General features: G+C 49.6%; 2 protein-coding genes and 1 long non-coding RNA gene across 3 annotated transcripts; 2 read left to right on the top strand and 1 right to left on the bottom strand.

The window, feature by feature from the left end:
* Positions 1 to 929: 929 nt before the first annotated feature.
* Positions 930 to 2,763, top strand: LOC123048885 (uncharacterized). Its single transcript, XM_044471911.1, has 2 exons — positions 930 to 2,262; positions 2,496 to 2,763. Exons 1-2 carry the CDS (start codon positions 951 to 953, stop codon positions 2,531 to 2,533), a joined length of 1,350 nt encoding a protein of 449 aa, XP_044327846.1. The 5' UTR covers positions 930 to 950; the 3' UTR covers positions 2,534 to 2,763.
* A 7,844-nt stretch (positions 2,764 to 10,607) lies between these two features.
* LOC123048884 (uncharacterized) lies at positions 10,608 to 11,863 on the top strand. Its single transcript, XR_006423391.1, has 3 exons — positions 10,608 to 10,766; positions 10,881 to 11,131; positions 11,429 to 11,863. It is a non-coding gene; the product is annotated as an uncharacterized lncRNA (long non-coding RNA).
* A 2,408-nt stretch (positions 11,864 to 14,271) lies between these two features.
* LOC123051873 (zinc finger CCCH domain-containing protein 25) lies at positions 14,272 to 20,711 on the bottom strand. The gene is made up of 5 exons (XM_044474864.1): positions 19,983 to 20,711; positions 19,768 to 19,877; positions 19,481 to 19,668; positions 17,482 to 17,736; positions 14,272 to 15,060 (listed from the first exon to the last, which is right to left on the bottom strand). The coding sequence occupies exons 1-5, from the start codon at positions 20,153 to 20,155 to the stop codon at positions 14,473 to 14,475; spliced, it is 1,314 nt and encodes a 437-aa protein (XP_044330799.1). The 5' UTR covers positions 20,156 to 20,711; the 3' UTR covers positions 14,272 to 14,472.
* Between the last annotated feature and the right edge of the window lie 4,668 nt (positions 20,712 to 25,379).

The following is a 25,379-nucleotide window of genomic DNA, read 5'->3' as shown; positions in this document are numbered from 1 at the left end:
AGCCAGCCACGAAACCTAGCCGCCGAACGTCGCCTACCCGCCGGAGGCTATCATCAACCGAGGGAGCCGGGGAGCTCGTCGCCCAGGGCCCAGGCGGCCAGGCCCTCTGTAGCTTGCCTGCTCCACCGTTGCTCGTCGCTCGTCAGGGACAACCACAACTCCGCTGCCATCCAGTCCAGGAGGCCCAGTTGACGGAAGTGCAGGCTGTTTTCTTCTCTGTCTACTTTCTTAGTTTAGTGACTTCAATCATGTGCAGTGCTTAGCAGTTTAGCTAGTTCGGTCCTTCGCTAGTTTAGTTCTAGGCTTTAGTCAGTAGCTGGTTTAGTTCTAGATATATTAATCCATCTAGTAAAGATATTCGAATATTTATTCAAAATTTGATGTTTTTATAAAAAAATCTAGTAAATACTAAATCTTTCCAGTAGTAATATGGAAAAAAACCATTATATTTGCATAGACGGATTAGGAGATAATCAATTTTTTTCCTTCAAAAGAGCGTTTAGTTTTCTCGACGTAGACTTGAGCCCACCCTCCATTTTCTTTTTAGATTCGTCACTGATCGCGATCACATGATCACCTAAATGCATTGAAATCAAAATAAGTAATTGTTTTGAAGAGCAACCGCAACGCCAAATGGGGTATAAATAGGCGCCAAATCCATCATATTTCTCGAGTTGTAGCAAACGGTTGCTCGGATTCCATTCATCCATGCTGTGTTAGCGTGTTGTATACTTGTATATCTTTCTGTTGTAACAAACACTGTATGACATGGACTCTTGTAATCCTCTCCTCCCTATTCTATAGGATCTAGCTGCACTAGTCCCGCACGCCTAGGCAGGTCGTGCCTAACCTCCAGGGAGGCCGTTGGGTTCTTCCCTTTATATGTAACCTCAACCTGTGAGCTAATACAGTGTGAAAGTAATCCCATAACTTGGTATCAGTCGCTAGCCATGGCCTTTGAAGATATCTTCGGCTCCCCCACCTCTCCGGCGACCAGCCCCACCTCCTCAGCTGCCATCTCCTCTGGGACCTCCCCCACTGCTCCGGCTACTTTCTCTGCCACCACCGCTGCCCCCTCCACCACCACCGCTCCCTCCTCCGGCCAGTCCCCCCTCAACATCCACCATGACCACATCTCCAACTACATCAAGTTCAAGTTGGATCCAGCCGAAAACAACTTTTCCAAGTGGCGCACCTTCTTCCGCATGGTCCTCCTTCAGTACCGCGTCCAGGATCACGTCGACCGCCCTCCTCCACGTACCGCCGATGCCGACTGGCTCGCGGTCGACCAGCGCCTCGTCATGTGGATGCTCTTCACACTGGCCGATCCTCTTCTGGAGCTCATCTCCGGCGGTGTTCTTGACGCCTACACCGCCTGGCAGCGCATCGCCGACTACTTTCTGGCCAACCAGGGCGCTCAGATCCTCCACCTCACTCGCCGGTACCGGAACCTGCAGCAAGGTGATCTCCCCATCGTCGAGTATGCCCGCCGCCTCAAGGCCCTGGAGGACGGCCTGGCGGACGTGGGCACCGCCGTCAGCGACAACGACCTCACCATGCAGCTTCTTCATGGCCTCGCCCCTCGCTTCGAGACGATCCGCGTCGTGCTGGGCGACACCAACCCGCTCCCGCCCTTCGGCGTCGTTCGCTCGCGCCTCGAGCTGGCAGAGTACAGCCTCTCCCTGCGCACGGCCACCGACAGCGCCGCCGCTCTCTCCATCACCCACGGCGGCTCCGGCGGATCGGGTGGCCACGGTGGTCCCGGTGGCTCTGGCGGTCCCGGTGGCTCCGGTGACCGCGGTGGCTCGCGCCCTTCTTCTGGCGATCGCGCCAGTCCTGACGGCGCCCACGGGCGTGGCGGCGGCTCCCGCGGTGGCTCCAACGGTGAGCGCAGCCGTGGTCGTGGCCGCGGACGTGGTGACTCGTCTGGTCGCGGCGCTCCATCCGCGCCCACCGCCCCATTCACGGGCTACTTCGCCCCGTACGGCATGGCGCTGCCGTCTCCCCGCCCCGGTTGGTCTGCACCCAACGCCGCAGGCGTGCTCGGTCCTCGTCCGGGTGTCCACTCGCAGGCCTATCCGGTCATGCTCTCTGGGCCTTCGCCGCCATACTCCGCGCCGGCCGGGCAGCTGCAGTTCCATCCGCCCGCGCCCTCCTGGGATCATGCCGCCCTCTTCAATCACGCCGCCAACCAGTCGGGCTTCCCCTCCAATGAGTGGTACATGGACACCGGCGCCTCATCTCACGTAACGGGCAACCAAGGTATCCTCTCGTCTCCTTCTCTTCCAAAGCATGATTTTTCCAGCATAATAGTTGGCAATGGGCAGCACCTACCAATTGTGGCCACCGGTTCTGTTTCCCTTTCCCCCACCAAATTTTCCCTGTATAATGTTCTGGCATCTCCTTCCATTGTTCCTAATCTCATATCTGTCCGCCAATTCACTATTGATAACAATGTCTCTGTAACCTTTACTCCCTATGGCTTTTATGTGAAGGATCTTCGCACTCAGACAGTACTCATGACGTCCAGTAGCTCCGGCGACCTCTACCCCTTCTTCGGCAATAAATCTACCGGCGGTCGCGCCTTCTCCATCACCACAAGCGATCTTTGGCACCGGCGGCTCGGGCATCCGGGCAAATCTTCGTTAGCCAGCACTATTAGCAATTTTCTTCCCGATTGTAATAACTCTGCTCCCTCCTTTTGTGAGGCATGCCACTTAGGGCGCCAACCTCGTTTGGCCTTCCCTTCCTCAAATAATGTAACCACTGCCCCATTTCAATTAGTGCATTGTGATCTTTGGACATCCCCGGTCACAAGCTTCTCGGGTTTCGAATATTATCTTGTTGTTTTGGATGATTACATGCATTACTCCTGGACCTTTCCCCTTCATGCAAAATCTGACACCTCCTCTACCCTCCTACGCTTCTTTCAATACATTCTCACTCAATTTCATGTTCTTATCAATGTATGCAATGTGACAAAGGGGGGGGGGAGTTCATCAATACGGCCCTTCGTTCCTTTTTCTCTCATCATGGGATTTCGTTTCGCATTTCTTTCCCCCACACCTCACCCCAAAACGGGAAGGCCGAACGCCTGCTATGCACAACCAACGACATAGTTCGCACCCTCCTTGTCCAAGCCAAGCTTCCTCCCCAATTTTGGGTCGAAGCCCTTCACACCGCCACGCATCTGCTCAACCGGCGTCCCTCCACGGCCATCCGCTCCCTCACACCTCACTTTCTTCTCACCGGTCATCACCCTCGCTACGATCATCTCCGCATCTTTGGTTGCTTGTGTTTTCCCAACTTATATGCCACAAGTCCCCACAAACTTGCCCCTCGCTCCACTAGATGCGTCTTCATCGGCTATCCTCTTGAACACAAAGGATATCGTTGTTTCGATCTCACTTCACGCAAAGTTATTGTCTCTCGTCATGTTACGTTTGACGAAATTGTTTTTCCCTACGAACCACCCATCCCACCGGCCACACGGACGTCTCCCACAGCCGATCCCGCGTCTGACCCGCCCCCTGGCGTGATCCGCTCCGGGATCTGCGCCCCACCTCGTCCATCGCCCGCCCCCGGACCCAGCGGATCGCTATCGGATCCCGCACCCGTCGCGCAGCCTCCCACCCCCTCCCACGCGTCCAGCGGGCCCGCTCCCTTTCCTCATCCCGGGTCCCTCTCCCCACCCACCAACCACGACGCTCCCTTCCCACGGTCCCCACCCGCGTCCGCTGGCTCTGTTGCGCCCAGCCCCACCGAATTTGCCTCAAACTCCACCCCTGACGCATCTGTCTCCTCTCCCACCTTCCCCACGCAATCTACCTCCACTTCCGCGCCCTCCACTCCTATTCCACCTCGTGTTCCACCCCGCGCTGTACCTATTTTCCCCCCACAGAATTCACATAAAATGACAACGCGTGCAAAATCTGGTTTTGCTCAACCCAAACGATTATTTTCTGTCTCTACTTCTACGCCTACTATTTCTCCCATACCCTCCTCTTACCGGTCTGCCATTAAGGACCCTCATTGGTATGCTGTGTAGGAGATATGCCCTAGAGGCAATAATAAATGATATTATTTATCTCCAAGTTCATAATTATGTTTATGTTCCATGCTATAACTGCAATGATTCTCGAGTCTGCAATATCCACGAGGCTCGGAGGAAGACTCATATGCACGTGTGGAATAATAAACGGTAAGAAGTATTCCTAGTCTGGCCTCTAAGACTAGCTCAAGCGTTGCATGATGGTTCTGTTTTCCTGATCATGGGCATGTCTATGCCAGCAATTTTGAGGGCACAATGTTAAGAGAACATTTGTGTTGAATCGACCCGGATTGATGTTATGCTATGAGATTCATTCATCACAAGTTAATGGTACATAACACAGAGATGGTTAACGTTTGCATGATTCCTTAGACCATGAGAGTATCGAGTTTCTTCATGCTTGCTTCATGAACTTTGGGGTTTGTTAAACGTCATCCGTAAATGGGTGGCTATTACGGCGGCTTACGGGTTCATGGAAAAGTGTGTCAAGTAACTTGATAGCTCAAGATTGGGATTTGCTCCTCCGACGATGGAGAGATATCTCTGGGCCCTCTCGGTGTTACGGTATCCATCATCGTCTGGCCAGACACTTTGTGATTTGATCACGGGGATGCCGGAACACGATAACGAGAAAAGAGAACAATACCGGTAACGAGGTAACTAGCATAGTGGACAAGTTGTTGATCCACGGGAATGCCAACATGTCTCACCTCGGGTATTTGTAACATATCGCGAAGCAACAGGAATAGCACACGGCAACTGGAGGTTCACTCGAATATTTATTCGTGTGGGTATAGGGGTCAATATGGGTGTCCACGGCTCCGATGTTGATCATTGATCGGAAAGGGTTCCAGTCATGTCTATACTTCACCGAACCTATAGGGTCACACGCTTAAGGGTCATCTATCTGTTGAATACTAGACAAGGAGTCTGAGAGAAAATCACCGAAAAAGTTTCGGACACCGGAAAAGTTTCGGACAGCGGAAAAGGTTCCGCAGAAAGAGGTCATCGGATGAGTTTCGATGAAACTGAAAAGTTGTTTCAGGGGATACCATAAAGTTAAATTGGTTTCGGCACATGCCTGATAATTCTTGGAGGGTGCCAGAATCATTCTGGAAGCTTTCTGGAATTTTCCGGGATAATAACCGGATATGCTCCGGAGCTGCCGGAACCACTTCAGATGCTTTTCGCAGATGAAAATCACTAAACCGGAATTGTTTCGGAACGCGTTGAAAATAATTTTGGTGGGTACTGGAAATGTTCTAAGCCCACACAAATATTTTCAGTTCGAACAGACGCTGAAAAATGTCGTCGTGAATAGTGAAAGTGCTTTTTGGGATATTTTATGGTGAGTCACCTTTTGGGATATTTCCAAAAGGCTTCTAGAAGGGCTTGGGGGCCAAGCATGCTCCTCATGGGGGTCCCCCAAGGGGGTTGGCCGGCCACATGTGTGGGGCTCCATGGAGCTCCACTTCCCTCCCCATTATGCCCTTCATGTGTGACATTTACATGGGCATTTTGGGTTTTTGTGAGCCATCCCTACCCCTTGGCTTTCCTATAAATAGAGGAGGAGTGGGCAGCCCAAACCTCATCCCTTCTCACATACAAGTGCCATGCAATGATCTGGCTTCTCTCTCCCTCCCCGCGAAATAGTTTCGTAGAGCCGAAAGGCTGTCTGGGTTCCGGCAGGAACTAGTTCTGGACGGCGAAGCCCTGCCGGATAGATGACACCGTATGTGTGCAACTCTGTAGAGAGATCGTAGTTTCGGTCTTAGTTCGTGAGTGCCTCCCGAAGGGCTGTCCATGTGACCGTCCGAGTTTCGAAGGTCCTCCCGAAGGGCTGTCCGAGTGACCGTTCGAGTTTCGAAGGTCCTCCCGAAGGGCTGTCCGCGACACCGTCCGGGGGGGCTGTTCGACCGCCTCCCTGAGGGCTGTCTGAGGAGCAGATGAGGGTATACATCCTCGCGGTTGGGAGGTTGTAAATCCTAGCTGCGGGGATCTGCACCGCCGATCGTCATCGACTTTACTTCCCGCCGCGCTACGAGTCGGTAACGAAAAAGATCAAACCATGTATGCAGTCTCCATAGTGGTCCTGGGCTGGTGCATAGGTCGGAAATTTTTTGTTTTCTGCTGCGTTACCCTACATGCTGCTATGCTTGATGAATACAATGCCTTGTTAAAGAATGAGACGTGGAGTTTGGTACCTAGGCCTGCAGGTGTTAATGTGGTGACCGGGAAGTGGATCTATCGCCACAAGTTCCATCCGGATGGCACGTTGGCCCGCTACAAGGCCCGTTGGGTGGTCCGTGGGTTCACACAACGTGAGGGTGTTGACTACACAGAAACATTTAGCCCGGTTGTCAAACCGGCCACCATTCGTGTTGTGCTCAGCATTGCCACCTCCAATTCTTGGCCCATCCACCAACTTGATGTTAAAAATGCGTTCCTTCATGGCAACCTTGGTGAGACAGTCTATTGTGCACAACCGGCGGGTTTCCTCGATGCCACCCACCCCAATCATGTGTGCCTCCTTAAGAAATCGCTTTATGGCCTCAAACAAGCTCCTAGGACTTGGTTTCTTCGCTTCAACCTGTGAGCTAATACAGTGTGAAAGTAATCCCATAACTTGCTGCTCCCTGAGTTTGTTCATAAGCTTCCCACATGCTCCCTTCTGAAACTCGGCAGGTGAGAGCGATGGAGCTGACCGACGAGATGGAGGTGAAGATGCGCGGGCCATACAGCGGTGGCTTCGGCCAGATCTCGTTCCGCGGCGACATGGACATCGCCCTCGCGCTGCGCACCATCGTCTTCCCGACAGCATCCCGGTTCCACACCATGTACTCGTACGCCTCTGACAGCAGCAACGCGCCAGGAGTGGGTGGCGCACCTCCAGACCGGCGTCGGGATCGTTGCTGACAGCAAGCCGGAAGACGAGCAGCAGGAGTGCCAGAACAAGGCCGCTGGCCTCGCTCGCGCCATCGATCTCGCCGAGTCGATGTTCCTGGATTTCTCCGATGTGTAGGGCATGTTTGCTTTCATTTTTTTTATTTTTTTTTTGAGCCCGTGGCAGAGACCTACAGAGCGTGCGTGTTTGCTGTGGGTTCTTTGCTGCACCGAATAAACAGTTGTAGCAAGTGTAATAAGTTCAGTCAATAAAATGTACAGCAGACTGGACATTTACCAGTTAAGGTGGGTATGAGATTACAGCCATAGCTGGTGTAATTTGTTTCCACTGGAATCTGGGACAATGATGCGTTGCTATAGTAAGTACTGGGTGATGCTTAAAGATGCAAATTACTATATTTAGGTTGTGTAGTTCTGTTCATCTCATCTCCAGCTCATCACTTACTAAAGTTGTCATTTTTTTTAAACGGAGGCAAAAGATTTGCCTCATATATTGATTAAAAGGAAAATAGGTTTGTATTACAAGTGACCCACACACACCGACGAGATTATTCTCCCAACATCAAAACCCCTAGGGCGTGTTTGGTTGCCGTGCGCTACAGTACCCGCATTGCATATACTTTCCACTCAACCTGGCTATGCAAATGCAGCCTCAAATGTACCATCTGCGTGTTGTTTGGTTGCCTGCATGGGCAGAACCACACTGCCTGGTGTTTGGTTGCCTGCATGTTAGTGAACAAACCCAAGGCATGGTGTTTGGTTGTATGCAACGCCTGGTGTGTGGTAACCTCTTTGGCTAGTTGGTGAGGTTACCAGCACACTTCGGCACAACCATGTAGCACACATCATAAGCAGAGCAGAGTATAAACAGAGGATCAACTACTTAAGAGCATAGTTCAGATAAGCAGTACCACATTTCATAACAGTTCTACGCATAAACCATAAACATAAACAGTTCAAAGCATACTCGATAGTACTTAGGGAGGCCCCGGCCCTACTCCTTGGCGGCGAAGGCTTCGTCGTGCTTCCCGCACTTGTTGACGACCTCAATGCCATCGTCGTCGAAGATGATGACCTTGAGGGTGTCGGGAGTGAGGAGCTTGAACGTCACCATGTAGCCGATCTTGATCTGATGAACGGCTGCGTAGGTGGCCCAACCCTGATCCAGGGTCACCCTGCCGTTCATCAGCTTCACCGTCACCTTCCAGGAGCAGCCGGTGTTGTTCCTGAGCTTGAACTCCGTCGGCACCGCGACGAAGTGCTTGGTGAAGTCCAGGGGCATGGGGATGCACTCAAGCTTCGGTGCAAGGATGACCTTGCAGAAGTGAGTCGGGCCATCCTCCTGATGGTAGTGGCTGTAGTTGCGGCGCTTGTTGTTGGGGGGCTCCTCCATGCCCTCGTCATCGCCACCCTCAGGCGTCTTCGGGTCTTCCTCGATGGTGGGCGGCAGCACAACCTCATCGGGCATTGGGTGAAGGGGCTGCTTGCCCTTGTTGTCAACGGCCGGGAGCACCTCATTGCTCTCCTCGGTCTGCACACAATTCATGGAGTCAGGCACAGCACAGAGTTCATGGCTTATTGAAGAGCATGTAGTTAAAATGGCATGACTGTCACTCTTCTCCTCCTCTCCAACGCCCCTATATTTACTCACCCTACCCAACACTACTTACCCACCCCCTCTCTTCTCTCACTGTCAACCTTCCTCCTCCCCATCGCCATGAGCTCTAGCTCCAGCTCCAACGCCAACCCCTTCCCTTGGGGTATTGGCTGGAGGACTTTCTTCCTCGGGTGAATGGCTGGTGACCGGACCAAGTTCGAGAACGCCATGGAGGTGTGCTCGAACTTCGGCTCCATGCCTGACATGCAGAAGGAATCTAATGCAGTGCTCATGAAGGCCACTGCAGAAGAGCTGAAGACGCTGATTCCTGACCCAGCGAAGGGCGATGGCAGTTGACATCATTCGCTGGGCCATGAATCAGGCCGTCTCCGATGACGCTAAACAGAGGAAGAAGTGGTGCAAGTACAAGAACTACTGGGATCCTAATGACCGTCGTGCCGCAGTGTTCTGGGAGACGGCTATCGCGCCGCCGGCGGTCATCGGTGGGGAGCCTAAGGAGGAGGAAGAAGCGGTGCAGATGCCAGCGAGGGCGCCGGAGCCAGGCCGTCGTAGCTGGCAGATCGACCTCGAGTCCGCCGAGGATGACGACGATGACCCGCCGGCCCGCACGGCGATGAAGAAGAAGATGAAGGCCAGCGGCTCGACCGCCCGGTCCACACGCCCGTGACGGCCGCCGCGGTGAGCCGGTGTCCGTTGTGTACCCCCAATCCCCCAATCCCCCTTCTACATCCGCATCTACCTCTTTTTCGATCTTGCATGAACTACTTTGAACTACTATGAACTCGTATGAACTAGTATGAACTACCTCTACATGCTTATCTACCTCTGTTCCCCATTCCCCTCCGCCGTGGATTGAATCTATCGCCGGATCGAACGGGGAAAAGTTATGCATGTCGAACAGAGAGAAGTGCTTACCGCCATTGCCGCCGGCCAAGTGATGATCCGCTCGCCAGTGATTGAGTCCGGTGGTCTTCTTGCTCCGCTCCGATCCGCCGCCGCCGGTGAGAGTTGGGACAGTGGGGGAGAGTGGGGAGAGGGAGCGGTGAGGGGCAGTGAGGCTAATAACTGTCGGCGCTTCGGGAAGCAACGCGGCTTCTCGAGTGTGGCCGCGCGCGTGCAGCCGCTGCCGCCCACGTGCATCGCTCGGGCCTGGCCCTGGAGAAACTGCCGATTCGTGTGTTCCCAGTGAGCCAGGCCCAGAGGTGCTTTAAGTTTCGTGCTGTGCAGGCCCAATAGTAAAACCAGGCAACCAAACAGCTTGTTCCCTTCCCGCGCGGGCTTGGTTGGGCCTTATGCAGGCAACCAAACACGCCCCTAGTTTCTTTGCACCCGTGGTTATCTAATGTTTCATCTCCTCGACGATCACGTTGAGCATGATGATGGGCGACGCGCTTTTGTGGCGAAAGACCCGAGCATTTCGCTCATTCCAAAACGTCCAGGAAACAAGCATTGTGAGGGAGACCATGGCTTTTCTATTCGGGGTGTTCATTCCAGATTGGTTGATCCACCAATCCTTGACAGATTGCAATTAAAGGAAGTTGTCACCTTTCACCTTTGTTTTTCTGTCTTTTTACAATTATTTTTTCATACTTTGTTTGTAATGAACACTTGTTCAGTAATGATTAAATTTATACAGTGCTCTAATCGTGCCAGTTTTATGTTAAAATTACAGGACGGAGGTGCTAGTAGTGCTACAACCGATAAAACTTTCCATAGTGGTACAAGATTGAAGCGACGATTTGGTGCTCGGGCTCAGCTGAGCCCGAAATCCCGCTCGTCCGTTTCATGCTCGGGATGTGAACAAATCCAGCAGGTGTGTCAGACTTGAGCGGTGGTAAATCAGGGGTACAGGGGAATACGGTATGAAACAGTGGCGAAGTCGTGGGCCCGAAGCGGAGCGGCGGGACGGACTGCACCGCTCGTCGCACTGGGCTGTGGACCAGGACGTCACCTTTTTTGTCTAGGCCACGGATCAGATAATGGGTCTAGGTCGGGGTCGCCGCCTGAGCCGTCTGTCGGTCAGCGTGTGTCCAAAAGAAAATAGTATTTCACCCTTTCGCATCACCTCGTTTGTTCTAGAAACCCTCGCCGGCGCCGCCCAGTCATGCTGCGCCGCTCCACTCGTGCTTCGTCGCCGGCAACTGGTGGGATGGACACTGCGGGCATGGAGTTTTTGCTTGACGCGGTTGACAGGTTAGTCCCCAGCAGATCTATGCCTTATTGCTTTATGGATTTCTTGCCCATAAGCTCCATCAGCCGATAGAAGTCCCCCCCCTAACGATCTATCATGGTTGCCGATTTTCTCAGGTTCCCAAGAGAGGAATTCGCTGACAGCCTTGAACAGCCGGATCCGGTTTCGCTGCATTACCTGATAGGAAACAGGGCAGTGAATGCAGAAACAGGTGATTCTGATGGTGGGTCTGGCATGGCTCAAAAGGATGGCGAGGATGGGGCGGCTGTACCACGAGAAGGCGCCCGTCGGTGACATGCTGCTTCACCGACGAGGTCAGCTTAGCCCACTGACAGAGTAAATCCAGAGGCCCTGGGTTGACCAAAAGGTAGGAGGAATAAATGCAGTTTTTTGGTAATTATAGCTGCATTCCGTTGTGAATTCTTGTGTGTATCACGTACCTTGCATTTTAAGATTAAGGGTTGTTGATGATTTTTTGTTTAGCTGGTGAAATGCGTTGGCAGATACAAGAATTTCAGTCTGATTCGCTTTCAGAAACCCAGTTCAGTTATGTTGAACATCTAACTATGTAGAGCACCAGTACTTGTGGAAAAGTATGATTATTCATCGAGCAGCTATCACATCTGACAAAGTAAAATTGTCTTTCATTTGCATATCAATGCAGAGCTATGGAAGTGGCGATCAGCAAGACCTACCCTGGCACCATGCACCGATGGTGCAAGTGTCATGTCCTGAAGAAAGCAAAAGAAACATTGGGTCCACTGTACACGAAGAAGAGTGATTTTCAGGCTGAATTTCACAAGGTTGTGAACCACATATGTTAACTGAGGACGAGTCTGAAGTAGGTTGGGGATTGTTGTTGGATAAATACAATCTGGGGTCTCACACCTACATGACCCAAAATATATGAAACCAGGAGGAAATGGGCAAAACCATACTTCAGAGGTGTGTTTTGCGCGAAAATGACAAGCACCCAGCGAAGTGAGAGCTCAAACCACGTGTTGAAATCGTATATGCCCCCCTGCAAGCCCAATGCATGTTTTCATTAGGCAAAACATGAGGTTACAGTTTGACCGCGAGCGGGACGAAAGTTACGGGGAGAAGAGGACCATGATTGTAAGTAATTTTTCCCCCTTCAAAAATCAGGCTTGGTTTGTTTTATCGGATATATTCGTTGCCCATGTCTTTGCCGTGTGTTTTCGAACATATATGTTGCACTTAAAAGTGACCAAAAAGCTGCAACTCATATGCTGATTCATCTGTACAAAAACCTTGGCAGGGCGGTGCTGTTAGGCGCACCAACCTTGCGATAGAGCGGCACGCAAGCAAAATTTACACTAGGAATATGTTTGAGGAATTTGGTCGCGTCCTAATCGAAGGGACCGCCTACAATGTTACTGGATTGGAGAAGATGAAGAAATGCAAAACGACCCACAATAATGCAGCCAAACGAGAGAAGTGAAGCAGGGTTGAGTATGAGGTGAGCATAAACGAAGACAAATCAATATTTACATGTGAGTGTGGTTAGTTTAACACACTGGAATGCTATGCAACCATGTTCTGCGGGTGAGCTGCCCTATATCGTAAGAAGTCTTCTCTGATAAATCAGAAAATAAAATGAGAAAATTTGTGGTACTGAAGACTAAAACTCTCTTTTTTTCTCTTGATGATCACACAATTGATGGAGATTCTACACCTCGAAGAGATCCCTAAGCACCATATCGTGAAACGGTGGACGAGAGACGCAAGAGATATACTGCCAGATCACTTGGTCCAGTACCAATGAGATAATTCAGTAAACCTATCGTTCACGTGTAGGCATGCAACGCTGTACCTGAAGGCCATGGAAGTCGTGCGGATGGGGGATGCAAGTGCTGCATGTTATGACCATGTGAATGCAGGTCTCGGCGCTCTGCTGCTGAGTGGAGCCCCGTTGGCGGAGAAAAGGGATGGTTTGGCATTTGAGGACCGGTTGGTTGAAACAACGGGTGCAAGGCTACATGGCACCATGGACATTGCAAATGTGGAAGGAGGAGATGGACAATGCACGGTGCTGAGCATTCTGCTAGTGTGAATGGATTGCATGGTCTTGCAGCCCCGGACAAGCGTAGAGGTGCTGGAAGGCCGACAAACAGCAGAGAGAGAGCCCCATACGAAGGGTTAAGTAAACGAACCAGATTCTGCAGCATTTGTCGACGAGAAGGTCACAAAAGGACCACATGCCCGGAAAGAGGGGATGCACCAAAGAAGCCACGGAAGCCAGGGAAATGCAAGAACTGCGGAATAGAAGGGCATCGGCGGAATACCTGCAAAAGCCCAATTGGTTTTGCTGGGAACTGAGCTATAAAAATTTCAGTTCGGCCTAAATGTTCTTAACCAGGGGATTTTCCAGTGTGTTTCAAATGGGCATTGCTCCACTCTGTATTCCTTCAGTCTAGATGGTCGTGTGTCCTGCTGTATCTAAGAGCATGAACTCTGTGTGTGTATGTTTGAACTGCGATGAACCATGTATGGTTTTCGTATGAATTCTGATGAACTAATTTACTTGCAGACATATTGTGTTCCTCCCTAGGAAAAAAATTCAGCAAACAGCAAGAAAAATGGGACATATGCCCAGTCTAGCTTTTTATTCGTCTTTCGTCTGAAATGGTATGTGATTTGCTTCCTGAACTGAAGATGTGTTGGGTTGACACATGGGCACCATGCATGATCACGGCGGAGTAGGTCTTGAGCGGGCACTCTCTTCTTCAAAATTCAGAAAACTAATGGGCAGATTAAATGCGCACGGGGTCCTGGGGTAGCCTCGGATGCAGTATAAAACAGAGATTGCCTCAGTTCAGCAATTGCCAATAGTTCAAGCATAATTGAAAGCTAGCGGCTGCATCAGATGGGGCGCTCGTTGTTCAATCAGCGGCGAGTGGCTCAACCTAAACGTTCGGTGGGCGTGACACTTTTGGCGTCTCGAAAGATCAGGTGATCATGGATTCCCCCCTTCTTAACCAATCCATCTATAGTGATTCTCTAGAGGAGATGAAGCGCTGTGTTGTTTGCTGATGGAATCTGCTCCTCGCAGACATCGTCATCCACGGGCATGGATTCAAGCGCGTGGAGTACAACGCAGCTGCCAGAGATGGAGTTGGGAATGGATCAATATGAAGAGGGGATTTTTTGATTTCGGATGGGGAATGGGCGTGGTGGACAGATGGGGAGTATGGGTTGGCATTTATGGCCAGTGCTCTGTGCTCTGGCCACTGTCTGAACAGACGCTTCACACGGCTCATGAAGGCTCAGAACTATTGCCGAGCCATCTCTAGTCCTTCTGTCCCTCAACGGCAGCGAGACGCGTCGTCGCATTGAATGCATCTCAACAACAGTCGCAAAAACGACATATACGGAATGGAAATACACTGTGACGCACACATCCACATGTGAACCATCGGTCTGGATTTTGGGATCAGCTGAGCTCGAGCTCAGAAGAGGATTTTCGTACAAGATTCACCAGATAAGTGTTATAACAATAATGAGCACTGCTGTGGAAACCAATGGATTGAGTTGAAACCCTGCAAAATCATCCATTGGCTAGTATGTTCAGAAACCTCGTAAATGAAAAGAACAAGCAAACACCAAAGGACTGAACACCAAAGAACAGGTACAAACATCAACCAGATTAGAATAGCAACGGCAGCGCGTGCGCTGAAAACCAAAGTTTTATCTCTGCAATTTCCTGTACCGTTCTTCATCTTCGTCGCCTCTTCTCTCGTAACGGACACCAGAATCTCTGTCGTGCCTAGACCGCTTGCTCTCTGATCTATCTTCTCTTCGCCTGTCATCGCCCCTCTGCCTATCGCCTCTTGGTCTCTCGGGGGATTTCTCATACCCGTTCCTGTCTCTATCTTTTATGTCTGATCTATCTTCTCTTCCCCTGTCATCACCTCTCTGCCTGTCGCCTCTTGATCTCTCAGGGGATTTCTCGTGCCCGTTCCTGTCCCTATCTTTTGTGTCTGATCTATCTTCTCTTCCCCTGTCATCGCCTCTCTGCCTGTCGCCTCTGGATCTCTCAGGGGATTTCTCGTGCATGTTCCTGTCCCTATCTTTTGTGTCTCTATCGCCATATCTTGTCCTAGAATCTCGGTCCCTGTACAACTCTGATCTTGAGGATTGACCATCCCTATCCCCTGATCTCGCCTCTTCTTTAGTCCTGTCAGGGAAAATTTTGTGGCTCTTTGGTGGATCATGGTCATGCTGCCGCCTTGCATTGCTGTCCTCCCTAGAACCTCGATCAGTGTTTGCATTTCTCTGAAAATATATTTCACGATCAGAATTAGTTGCCAAGCAATGGCTTTTTACTGGAACGACTGAACAACATTGCTGATGAACTATATGACAAGTATTAGTATTGTTATGGCGCTGCTAGAAGGAGGGCACGAGAGGGCCGGCCGGAGGCCTTTTGCCCACGGCCGGGCAAGAGGGAAGGAATTTCCTTCTTAATTCTTGCTTGATTAGATTGATACATCTAATCTCTTTATATAGAGAGGTTTACTTGACTCCCAAGCAAGGCTTACTTGACCCCTAAGCAAGCGACCCTTATCTCTAATTAACCCTAAGACTAACGGGCTATACCGCCAGCCCAGGCCATTAGACCCATTACATACTCTAACACTACACCCCACCTGGACATGCAGCTTGTCCTCGAGCTGCAGCCTAACCAACTTATAACCATGACTCGACGCAACACAAACCTAACACCTAAAAACAAGCCTTTTACATCTCGGCTTGTTTTATTACTCTCAACCTGAAATGGACTAGGACGATTTATTTTGGACCCCTTGACAAAAAATGGACACCATCCGCATGTCGGACGTGCACGTGTACAGCCACCTGGATCCCATGGACACCACCTGGACAAAAGGAGTGCATGTGTATGGCTGTTGGTCTGCACCGCACAGGAAAGAGTGGACGGCTTGCGATGGAGAATGACGAGGGGTGCGCCCCCCCAACCGTCGATGTCGCAGACTTTGAGGTCGCTGCCCGCAGGGAAAACAGCATGCCCAAGATCCCTGATGCAACAGACAAGATCGAGGTCCTTTGCGCAGCGAAACGCAGCTGGGAGGAGCGGCAGCTACAGACCACGCATCTCCCGCACACGCCGACGCGCTAGGAGGCCGCGCGCAGCAGCCTGCAGCCTCACCGCCGCCGACACGTGGCGGGTAGTGATCCAAGCCGGAAGCGGTGACGGCAACGGCGACGGCGGGAACTTGATCTGCTGGATGGGGACACCCTGGGGAAGCGGTAATGGCGACGGCGGGAACTTGATCTGGTGGATCGGGACTCCCGCCGGCGCGGTCGATGCGGGGCCGGAGCTGACCGGCGGTGGCTGCTGCAGCGGAGCGCCTGGCGCGGCAGAGGTCGCCAGGAGCGGCGGCTGCCACTGTAGCCAGGGCGGGGCGGTGGCGGCAGTGCATGGCAGCTGCAGCGGCCCGGCGAGCGCGGCGGGGACGCCCTGGGGCAGCGGCAGCGGCTGCTATGGCGGAGCGCCGGGCGCGGCGGAGGCCGCCAGGAGCGGTGGCTGCCACTGCAGCCAGGGCGGGGCGGTGGATGGCAGCTGCAGCGGCTGCTGCAGCCGTCCGGCGAGCGCGGCGGAGGCCGCTTGGTGCAGCGGCTGCCACGGCGGTGCGGTGGCGGCGATGGGCGGCGCAGCCGGGTGCGGTCCATAGGACCCGGCCAAGAACAGGTGGATCTCCTGGACCGCCTGGGTTAGGTCCCGCAGCACCTTGGACACCTCCTCCGGGGTGAGGACGGCGGGGATGGGCGCGACGGAGGATCCCGGCAACGGAAGAGACGGGTTGGACGGCGGTGAAGACATGATCGAACCGAAGCTAGCTGATACCAAATTGTTATGGCGCTGCTAGAAGGAGGGCGCGAGAGGGCCGGCCGGAGGCCTTTTGCCCACGGCCGGGCAAGAGGGAAGGGATTTCCTTCTTAATTCTTGCTTGATTAGATTGATACATCTCCTCTCTTTATATAGAGAGGTTTACTTGACTCCCAAGCAAGGCTTACTTGACCCCTAAGCAAGCGACCCTTATCTCTAATTAACCCTAAGACTAACGGGCTATACCGTCAGCCCAGGCCATTAGGCCCATTACATACTCTAACAAGTATACAGGACACATATTTCCAGCCTGGCAACAATAGAAAATGCGCACTGATAACCATAAATTGGTAAGTTATTATTACATTCAGAGAAGCATCCAACATGCTGTATAAATATCATAAATCCTGTCCAAAACAACAATCTCTAGCATACAGCCATATCTAGCGCAATGCAATAAAATGGTGCTTGTGTTTCCAACAACAAATGTTAAAACCTCTGGCAATGTGGGAATGTTACTCCAAAACAACATATCTGCTACGGAGTTCATGAAATATATTTTGCAGATAATGGCTCGTCCAAGTGAAGTACATGTAAAAACATGACAGTAAAGGCCTTACTGTGATAAGCACAAGTTTTCAGCATATCACCTCGAGAAAATATCAGTAGAAATACTCTAAAGGAACGTCATGGCAAAATGATAAGTAACTCATTTTCTATTAATAACTATAAACTGGCAATATAACTTGTTCATACGCGAAAAAACTTCTCATGGAAATTAACACAAGCTATGTCGTTTGTTGCTTGTGTACTTGGTAAATGGCTAAATGCACAAGCAGGACAGTTACCTGCTCATCATGTGAAAATTTGCAGGAAGCTCCACGACTGCACTCACCTTTCTGGAAAGCATAGCAGACGCCACGTCCCTGGACAGCTACCTGCTCATCATGCGAAAACCTGCAGGTATCTCCCCGACTGCATTCGCCTTTCTGGAAAGCATAGCAGACACCACAGGATTCCCCCTTATTTTGTGGACCACGGTGTCTGTCATGCTCCCATTTTGGGTCATCCTCCTTAGAACCCCAACCAGTGTTTGCATTTCTCTGAAATATAACCATGAACACCAGAATTAGTTGGCAATCATGACGGTTCAGTGGAAGAATTTAAGAAGGTTACTGATGACTGTTACATTTGTTCCTGCATGTCCTTGATAACTGTTGCATGTTGAATTATTTTTGCCTTAGGAAGTTAGGAGTACGCTGCTCATGACAGCTATGTGATTCGAACCATGTTTTTTTTTTGCATCATGAAAATAGTTCAAAACATCTTCAGTGTTAAATTCCCCCTCTTCATTTCATTATCAAATGTAATGCTTTGACTTGTTTTTTTGGGCTAAAGACGATATGCAACTATATAGTACTCCCTCCGATCACTATTATAAGATGTTCTAACTTTTTTTCTGAATCGGATGTATATAGACGCGTTTTAGTATGTTTGTTCACTCATTTCAATCCGTATGTAGTCCATATTGAAATATCCAAAACATCTTATATTAGAGAACGGAGGGAGTAACATATAGTGTACGTCTGAACCGTCGTTAAACTCCAAAAGAAGCTGTGAGAAACTAAGAACAGGGCAAAATTGTCCCTCGCTAGCAGTGCCCGCTGAGACTTCCATGGACACCTAAACTTCTGAAGATAACGAGCATCCCAAACCCAAGAGTGGACCAATTCAGTTCTTCCAAAGACCGCTATTCTCTCTCTCTCTTCGTTCCAAGTTTATCTCTGCCATGTTCACATGGACAATGCTTATGTGTATATAAGTCCTATCAAGTTCATAAAGACATTTTGAAATATTATTCTCTCTCTCTCTTCATTCCAAGTTTGTATCTCTGCCATGTTCACATGGACAATGCTTATGTTATCATAAGTCCTATAAAGTTCACAAAGACATTTTGAAATACTCATGATTTATTTGATTCCATTTTTGTTATACACTAGATTAAATAGAACCGTCCTTGATTTGTGACATAAGTTGTACGATTGTGACTTGTTATTTGTCTGCTCAAACTTCACATGACATCCCTAAATATCACAACAAACCGAGCTGCTTATTGACTGCCATAAGATGTCTTAGACGGTATCTACAACATGTAAAGTTTTATGTCCATGTATAAATTCAATCTTTGCACAAGTGTGCTAATAGTTTGATCTTAGCATTATATTCGATTTCTATCAAGGATTATTGGAAAGTGGTTTTGTGTATTATGTTTCGCTAATGTTAATTGATTGAGATTTTTTTGTCCTTATCCTTACCAAAGAAGGAATCATCAAGGACTACATATTTTTTATTTTCAAAATAAAAATAGAATACAAATTCAAAAGAAACACTCATGTGTTCTATAGGTTTTTTTTTTTGAGAAATATGTGTTCTATAGGTAGAGACGTGCGTTGCACGTGCACGCTTACTAGTTGGAGTGAAATGCCAGGAACTAATTTTCTACCTAATAATTGATCTGGTTATCCTTTCCTCATTCTGTAGTGAAAAAACTTCACTCGTGCAAATTACTATGAGGCAGGTTGTGAATTGTTTGTAGGCATTCCTAACGAATAATCAAAAATGACCTGGACCAATGCAGTGAAATATTGCTACATGCCAGGTAGTTAATTGCTTGTTTGCATTCCTAACGAATAATAAAATGGCTAGAAGCTATTTTTCTACCTAATGATTTGGCAATATCCTCCGTGCTCATGCTATAGTGAGAAAACATTAGTCCAAATCACTACGAGCATGATGGTGAATGGGATGTGTGTAACAATTTGTAAACTGCAGAAGCAGGATAGATACCTGTTCATCATGGGAATATTTGCACGCATCGCCGCGGTTGCACTCGCCTTTCTGGAAAGCATAGCACACGCCACGCTCCTCCCTCTTCTTCTGCAGCTCCTCCTCGTCCTCCTCCTCCTTCTTCTTGTACTTCTCCACATGGTCAACCCTGATGATCCTCCCAAGAACCTTAGCCCCATTCAAGTTATCTACACCGCACGAGACGAAGCGAAAATGTTATCACTTCAGCAAAGCAATTGGAATCACACACAGAAGCGACCTAGTAGGAAAGGGGAAAGGGGACTCACCGACGGAAAGAACCGTGCTCCTCTGGTCCTCATAGGCGACGAATGCGAAGCCCTTGGACTTGCCGGTGGCCTTGTCGCGCACGAGGTTCACGTCGACCACCTCGCCGTACCTGAGAGAAGAGATCGGAAACCGGTCAAAATACTTCCCTGCCAAATCCGTCGGGAGGGGGAAACGGGCGGAAAAGCTAGGTCGGGGGGTGCGGTCTAATACTCACTGCGCGAAGACGGCGAGGAGGTCGCCCTCGGTGAGGTCGAAGGGGACGCCGCCGACGAAGACGTAGGCGGAGCCCCTGAACTTGGCGTGCCAGGATGCGTCCTCGCTGAGGCCCAGCGCCGCCTCCTTCTGGTTTATCACCTGCGTCCGCTTCACCTGCGTCAGGGGATTCATCTTCCACGATTCGCCGCCGCCGCGGAGATGGGTCGGATCCCTCCCCTTCCTAGAGGGAACCGGCGGTGCTCGTGCGGAATCTCGGGCAGATTTTCTCGAAGGAGCAGGGGATTGGGAGATTTAGAGGGGAAGAAGATGGGGATTTTTTTTGTTTAGGGTTCTTGGCTAGTCCATAAAGCCTGGGGTCGGTCCTAGGGTGCAATCTCCACCGGTGGTAATGCCGCCCCCTTGCCTGTCTACGCTAACCCAAAGGGGGGACGAGATTTTTGAACGTCCGACACGCCGGCAGCGCAGGAGAGGCAGCAACCGGCGGCGCAGGAGATGGATCGAGGAAGAGGTCCGGCGGCGCAAGATGTGGAGCGAGGGAGAGGGACAGCTGTGCAGGAGATGGGGCGAGGGAGATGGAGCGAGGGAGAGGACCCGCAGCGCGCACGAGCTGAAGCTAGGGAGAGGGCCGGCAGCGCAGCAGAGAGGGAGGGGGGAAGAGGGCCGGCGGCGCACCTGAGTGGGAGGAAGGAGGAGGTCGAGCGGCGCACCGGGAGAGGAGCAGCGATAGGGTTGCGGGTAGTCCTGGCCATGGGCAGCCCGGTCCGAAAAAGCCCGACCCCGCCGGGCCCGATGCTGCTCCTGGGCCAGGCCCGGGCCTAGATTTTGAGCCCGAAGGCCGGGCCGGGCCTGGGCCCGTCGTTTTTGCGATTTCCTAAAGGGGCCCGGCAGGCTTTTATGTGTTTGGGCCGGGCTTGGGCGTAAAAACTAGGCCCGACAGCCCGGCCCGGGCCTGGGTTTTTTGCGTCGGGCTTGGCTAGGCCCGGCCCGAGGTATGGCCAGGTATAGTTGCGGGAGTGGAGAGGACTCGTTCCGAATATTCGTTGATTGGGGACGAGTGGGTTCTGTTCCGGTTGCTCTACCAAATGCTGGAATGAGGCCTGGTAATGGGTCTGACCCGTGACATTCCGGCCTGTGACTGCAACCAAACACACCCTAAAGAAGATCACCAGCATGTACGTCAGTAAATTGGCATATTGAATAATATCATTAGCTCAATGGAAAAGCTCCCCTTCAGCCGATCGATCCTGCGTGAGCGTCCGTCGGCTCTGTGTCCATCGGATTGTCTGTTGATATGACGGACGAGAGCAACCCGCTCCATGCACACGTTTTCTGCAACCGAGTACCTGAGCGTTTTGTTTCGGAAACGGGGTTTGCAACTGGTCCGTTGTTTCAAAGCAAAGAGGGGGGGCTAGATCCAACAGCGGGCGGAGACTCGTGAGGCTGGGCGGGCGACGGCGGCAGACCAGCCGCGGTGGCGACGACTGGATCTGTGGTGGCCAACATCAACTCAGGCAGGTACGCATCCACATATCCTTTCCCCGCTCGATCCTCCTCTCCCCATTTCTGTAGGGCGACATCGATTGGGTGTCGTGGTTGGTTCTCCCCTGCGGTGGTAGGGGGTTGGTGGTGGTGCCCGTCGTGGTGGCGATTGTGTTGCATTGTTGGTTTGTCGTTGCGCTCCCCGGCGGTGGTAGGGGGTTGGTGGTGGTGCCCGTTGTGGTGGCGATCGTGTTGCATTGTTGGTTTGTCGTTGCGCTCCCCAGCGGTGGTGGTGGTGCTCCTGGGCTGTGGTAGGGGGTGGTAAGGTGTAGTAGGAGAGGAGGTCGCTGATGTACTAGGAGAGGAGGTCGCCAGTGTAGTAGGAGAGGTGGTCGCCGGCGTAGTTGGAAGAGGTGGTCGCCGGCGTAGTAGGAAGAGGGGGTCGCCTGTGTTGCAGAGTTGCATGTTTTCTGAATTTATGTAGCTCATAGCTTAATTTCTCATTTATGTAGTGGACTAGCACAAATGCCCGTGCGTTGCAACGGGAAAGACCCGAAAACTTTGCGAGTGCAAATGTGATCTCGACGCTAGGTATGCTATTGACAGAACGAGCGAGATGGGGTTCCTGGTATTGGATAAGTTGTGCGTCGCCATCCATGATTCTGACCTTTATTGGGCGAAGCCCCGGCTGTATTTGAAACAGGTATCGTGCACCACGGCCTCCTTAACATCCAACAATGATAGAGTCGGACAGCAGAGTAGGTATGATATGAGAAAATCAAGTAACATCGAGTGAAAAATCACACAATGCTGGTTCGAATCCTTCAAACCATGTCTCTTGAATCCCCTCTCTCTCACACACACATTAATTATTGGACTCTCTCAATTAATTCTGTTCTAATTGTGCTTCAGCCAATTTAATCGCATAATTCCCTCTCCTTATTACTCTCAAGAAGTTTATTGATTTCAACTTGTACTCATATATAAATTGGTGAAATTATACGCAAAGAGGCGAGGTGGTACTATATACAGTACATATAAAACTTGTTCTCTTTACGCAGGCATGACTTAGATCAGTTGGATCTACCTAAGGAAGACCGATGGTAGGCGGTGAGTTCAATACCTGACAGCAGCAGCTATTTTTTTGCCTGATTCGTTGTTGGGCCACAACGCAGGCTGCTGATGGACGGCCAGAGGCCCAATCGGGTATGCGAGACCGAGAGAAAAAAGGTTGAACTGTTCTTTTACTACGTACGAAAATCCTATAACGACGGACAAACGAAAACTTTCACAAGGACGTGCGGACCCCAAAGCCCGTGCGTTGCAACGGGTTCAAATCAAGCTACTGAGATCATATAATGTATAGCCCACCTTATTTATTTAAAATCAAATAAAACTGACCACTGTTTGCACTTAACAATTATTCATGCTAATATAATACATTTAGTTGATGGCTTACACGAGACAAGCTTTAGAGACAACAGTTTATTCCAAAAATCTTAGTTTAAATTTAGCATTTGAAACTTTCATTATTCGTCGCATAAATACAAATTGTGACTCTGTTTTTGTTTGGGATTTTCATTTTAGACCAACAATACATTAACCATTAAATTAGAAATTGTTCTTCTGAAATTAGTATGACATGTGACTGCTCCAGCAGAATACATAAACCAATTTAATTTAAATAACACAACAAACAATTACAAAAAACAGGTGGGCTGCTTAGCCACGTAATCTACGATCTGCCTTGAGCTGTACTGCAACATGCCCGTGCGTTGCAGCGGGAGAAATAAAATCCTTGACATAATAATAATTGTTTAAGACACTCCACCGATACATGCCCATCATTTCAATATGGTGAAGCACTAATAGCATAAGTAGTGAAGGCTTAATTTACAATTCAACTTTAATAGTGCCAAAAATACTTACTAAGACATGCATTATTTCATACATAGATTTATAGCTATAGAGTATCTACTGCTAGTGTCGAACTTTTAGCATGTTAGTTGTAGTCTCTGTGCACAAAATAAGAGAGTTTTTTACTATACAAAATCTCATTGATGACATTTCCAACAAAAGTTTTGCATTTTCAAACCTTATTATGCTGGTACAATTTTAAATTGAGGAAATCTAAGGAGGCCAATAATTATTTTAGGTTACCTAAAATTCATTTTTTCTTAGAGACATTGAAAATTTATTTTGTCATTGTGAGTTTATTTAATTTTCTAACACAAAGTCTATTTTTTAGATGATCTTGGTTGGTCATTGTACCCGAAATAGGATTATCTTTGTGGCAAAACAAAGACTCATGTGTGTAGTTAGCTTTTTCATTAAGAGCAAGAGCGTCTTGTGCGTACATGTACATCTACATTTTTTCTTCCTGCAAAAAAAATGTACATCTACATTTTTTTTGTGGGTCACGCTCATGCAGCTATTGCTGCAGTCTTCATCAGGTACCATGAAGATTGTCTTCGTCAGGGAAGACCCAATACAATCCCGCCGCCCTTGCGTCAGGTTGCAAGATGGACGGGTCATCCCGCCGCTCCGCCGTCAAACAAAAACCCGCAAAGCTGCCACTGGGCTGACTGCATCATCACAAACGGGTTCAAGCGGACACGCCGCATTGTCCGGCGGGCGTCGCAACATCCCGTGTATGCTGCGTCCAATGAAAATACAGAGTAACTCGTACTACCAGCCTATTCTCTCTGATCGGGAGAATCCACAAGCAGCTACCAAGCAAACTCTTCGTCACCGATTCAACGATTCAACTTGATTGCATGGAGTTAAATCCGTATACAACGCTGGCCGTCGATGTCTTCTCAGGCGTCAGTACATCCCCTGTTCATCCTCAACAGGATCACATACCACTACCAGATTCAGATGGCCATCATGTACGCCTTCGCCGACGCCGGCTCCACCGCCATCGAGAAGGGCCGCGCGGCTGTGCTCGCACAGTACTGCGCCTTTGCCGGCCAGCTCCGCAAGTGTCCTGGCAACGTGCCGGTGCGGGGTCCTAAACGACCGTAGCGTGCGTGTGCTCCTCCAGTCCTCATTACGTGCCCAACCGCAAAGTCTGCGGCTATTTTTTTTAAATAATATATTTTTTTATTAATTTTCATAAATATTATGCTGGATAAAAAAATTTCAAAAATAATACACCGTCGGCCCGCTGCAGGCCGACTGGGCCTAGTCGGCCCACAGCAGGCCGATTGGATTCCAGTCGGCCTACAGCTGGCCGACTGGCCCCTGTCGGCCCACTGTGGGCTGATTGCGTCCTGTCGGCCCACTGTGGGCCGATTGAAGCTAATTGGCTTGCTGTGGGCTAATAGTTTTTGCAAAAAAGTAGGCATAAAAAATATATGTTTAAAAAATGTTAATCATGCAATTAAAAAAGTTAAACGTGTATAAAAAAATGTTCCTGATATATACAAAAAATGTACAATATATATGCAAAATAGTTGACATAAAAAATATGTTTTAAAAAGTGTTAAGCATGTATTTAAAAATTGTTAAATGTGTGTATAAAAAATGTTTCTTATCTATTCAAAAAATATAGAATGTGTATGAAAAAAAGTTGACACCAAAAAAATATGTTTGAAAAAAATGTTCCAGTTCCATACAAAAAGAGCAACCAATCATACTTAGGTCCGTGATGCTCCCATATCGGATCCGGAGCTGGAACATTTTTTTATACACATTTAACCTTTCATTCCAATACATGAAACATTTTTGTGTACTCGTTGAACATTTTTTCAAATACATGATTAACATTTTTTTCAAACATATTTTTTGGTGTCAACTTTTTTTCATACACAGTCTATATTTTTTGTATAGATAAGGAACATTTTTTCAAATACATGATTAACATTTTTTTCAAACATATTTTTTGGTGTCAACTTTTTTTCATACACATTCT

This window comes from Triticum aestivum, chromosome 2D, assembly GCF_018294505.1.
Source record: "Triticum aestivum cultivar Chinese Spring chromosome 2D, IWGSC CS RefSeq v2.1, whole genome shotgun sequence".
In the NCBI taxonomy this organism is placed as follows: Eukaryota; Viridiplantae; Streptophyta; class Magnoliopsida; order Poales; family Poaceae; genus Triticum; species Triticum aestivum.
This window is presented reverse-complemented; position numbering and strand designations above follow the sequence as displayed.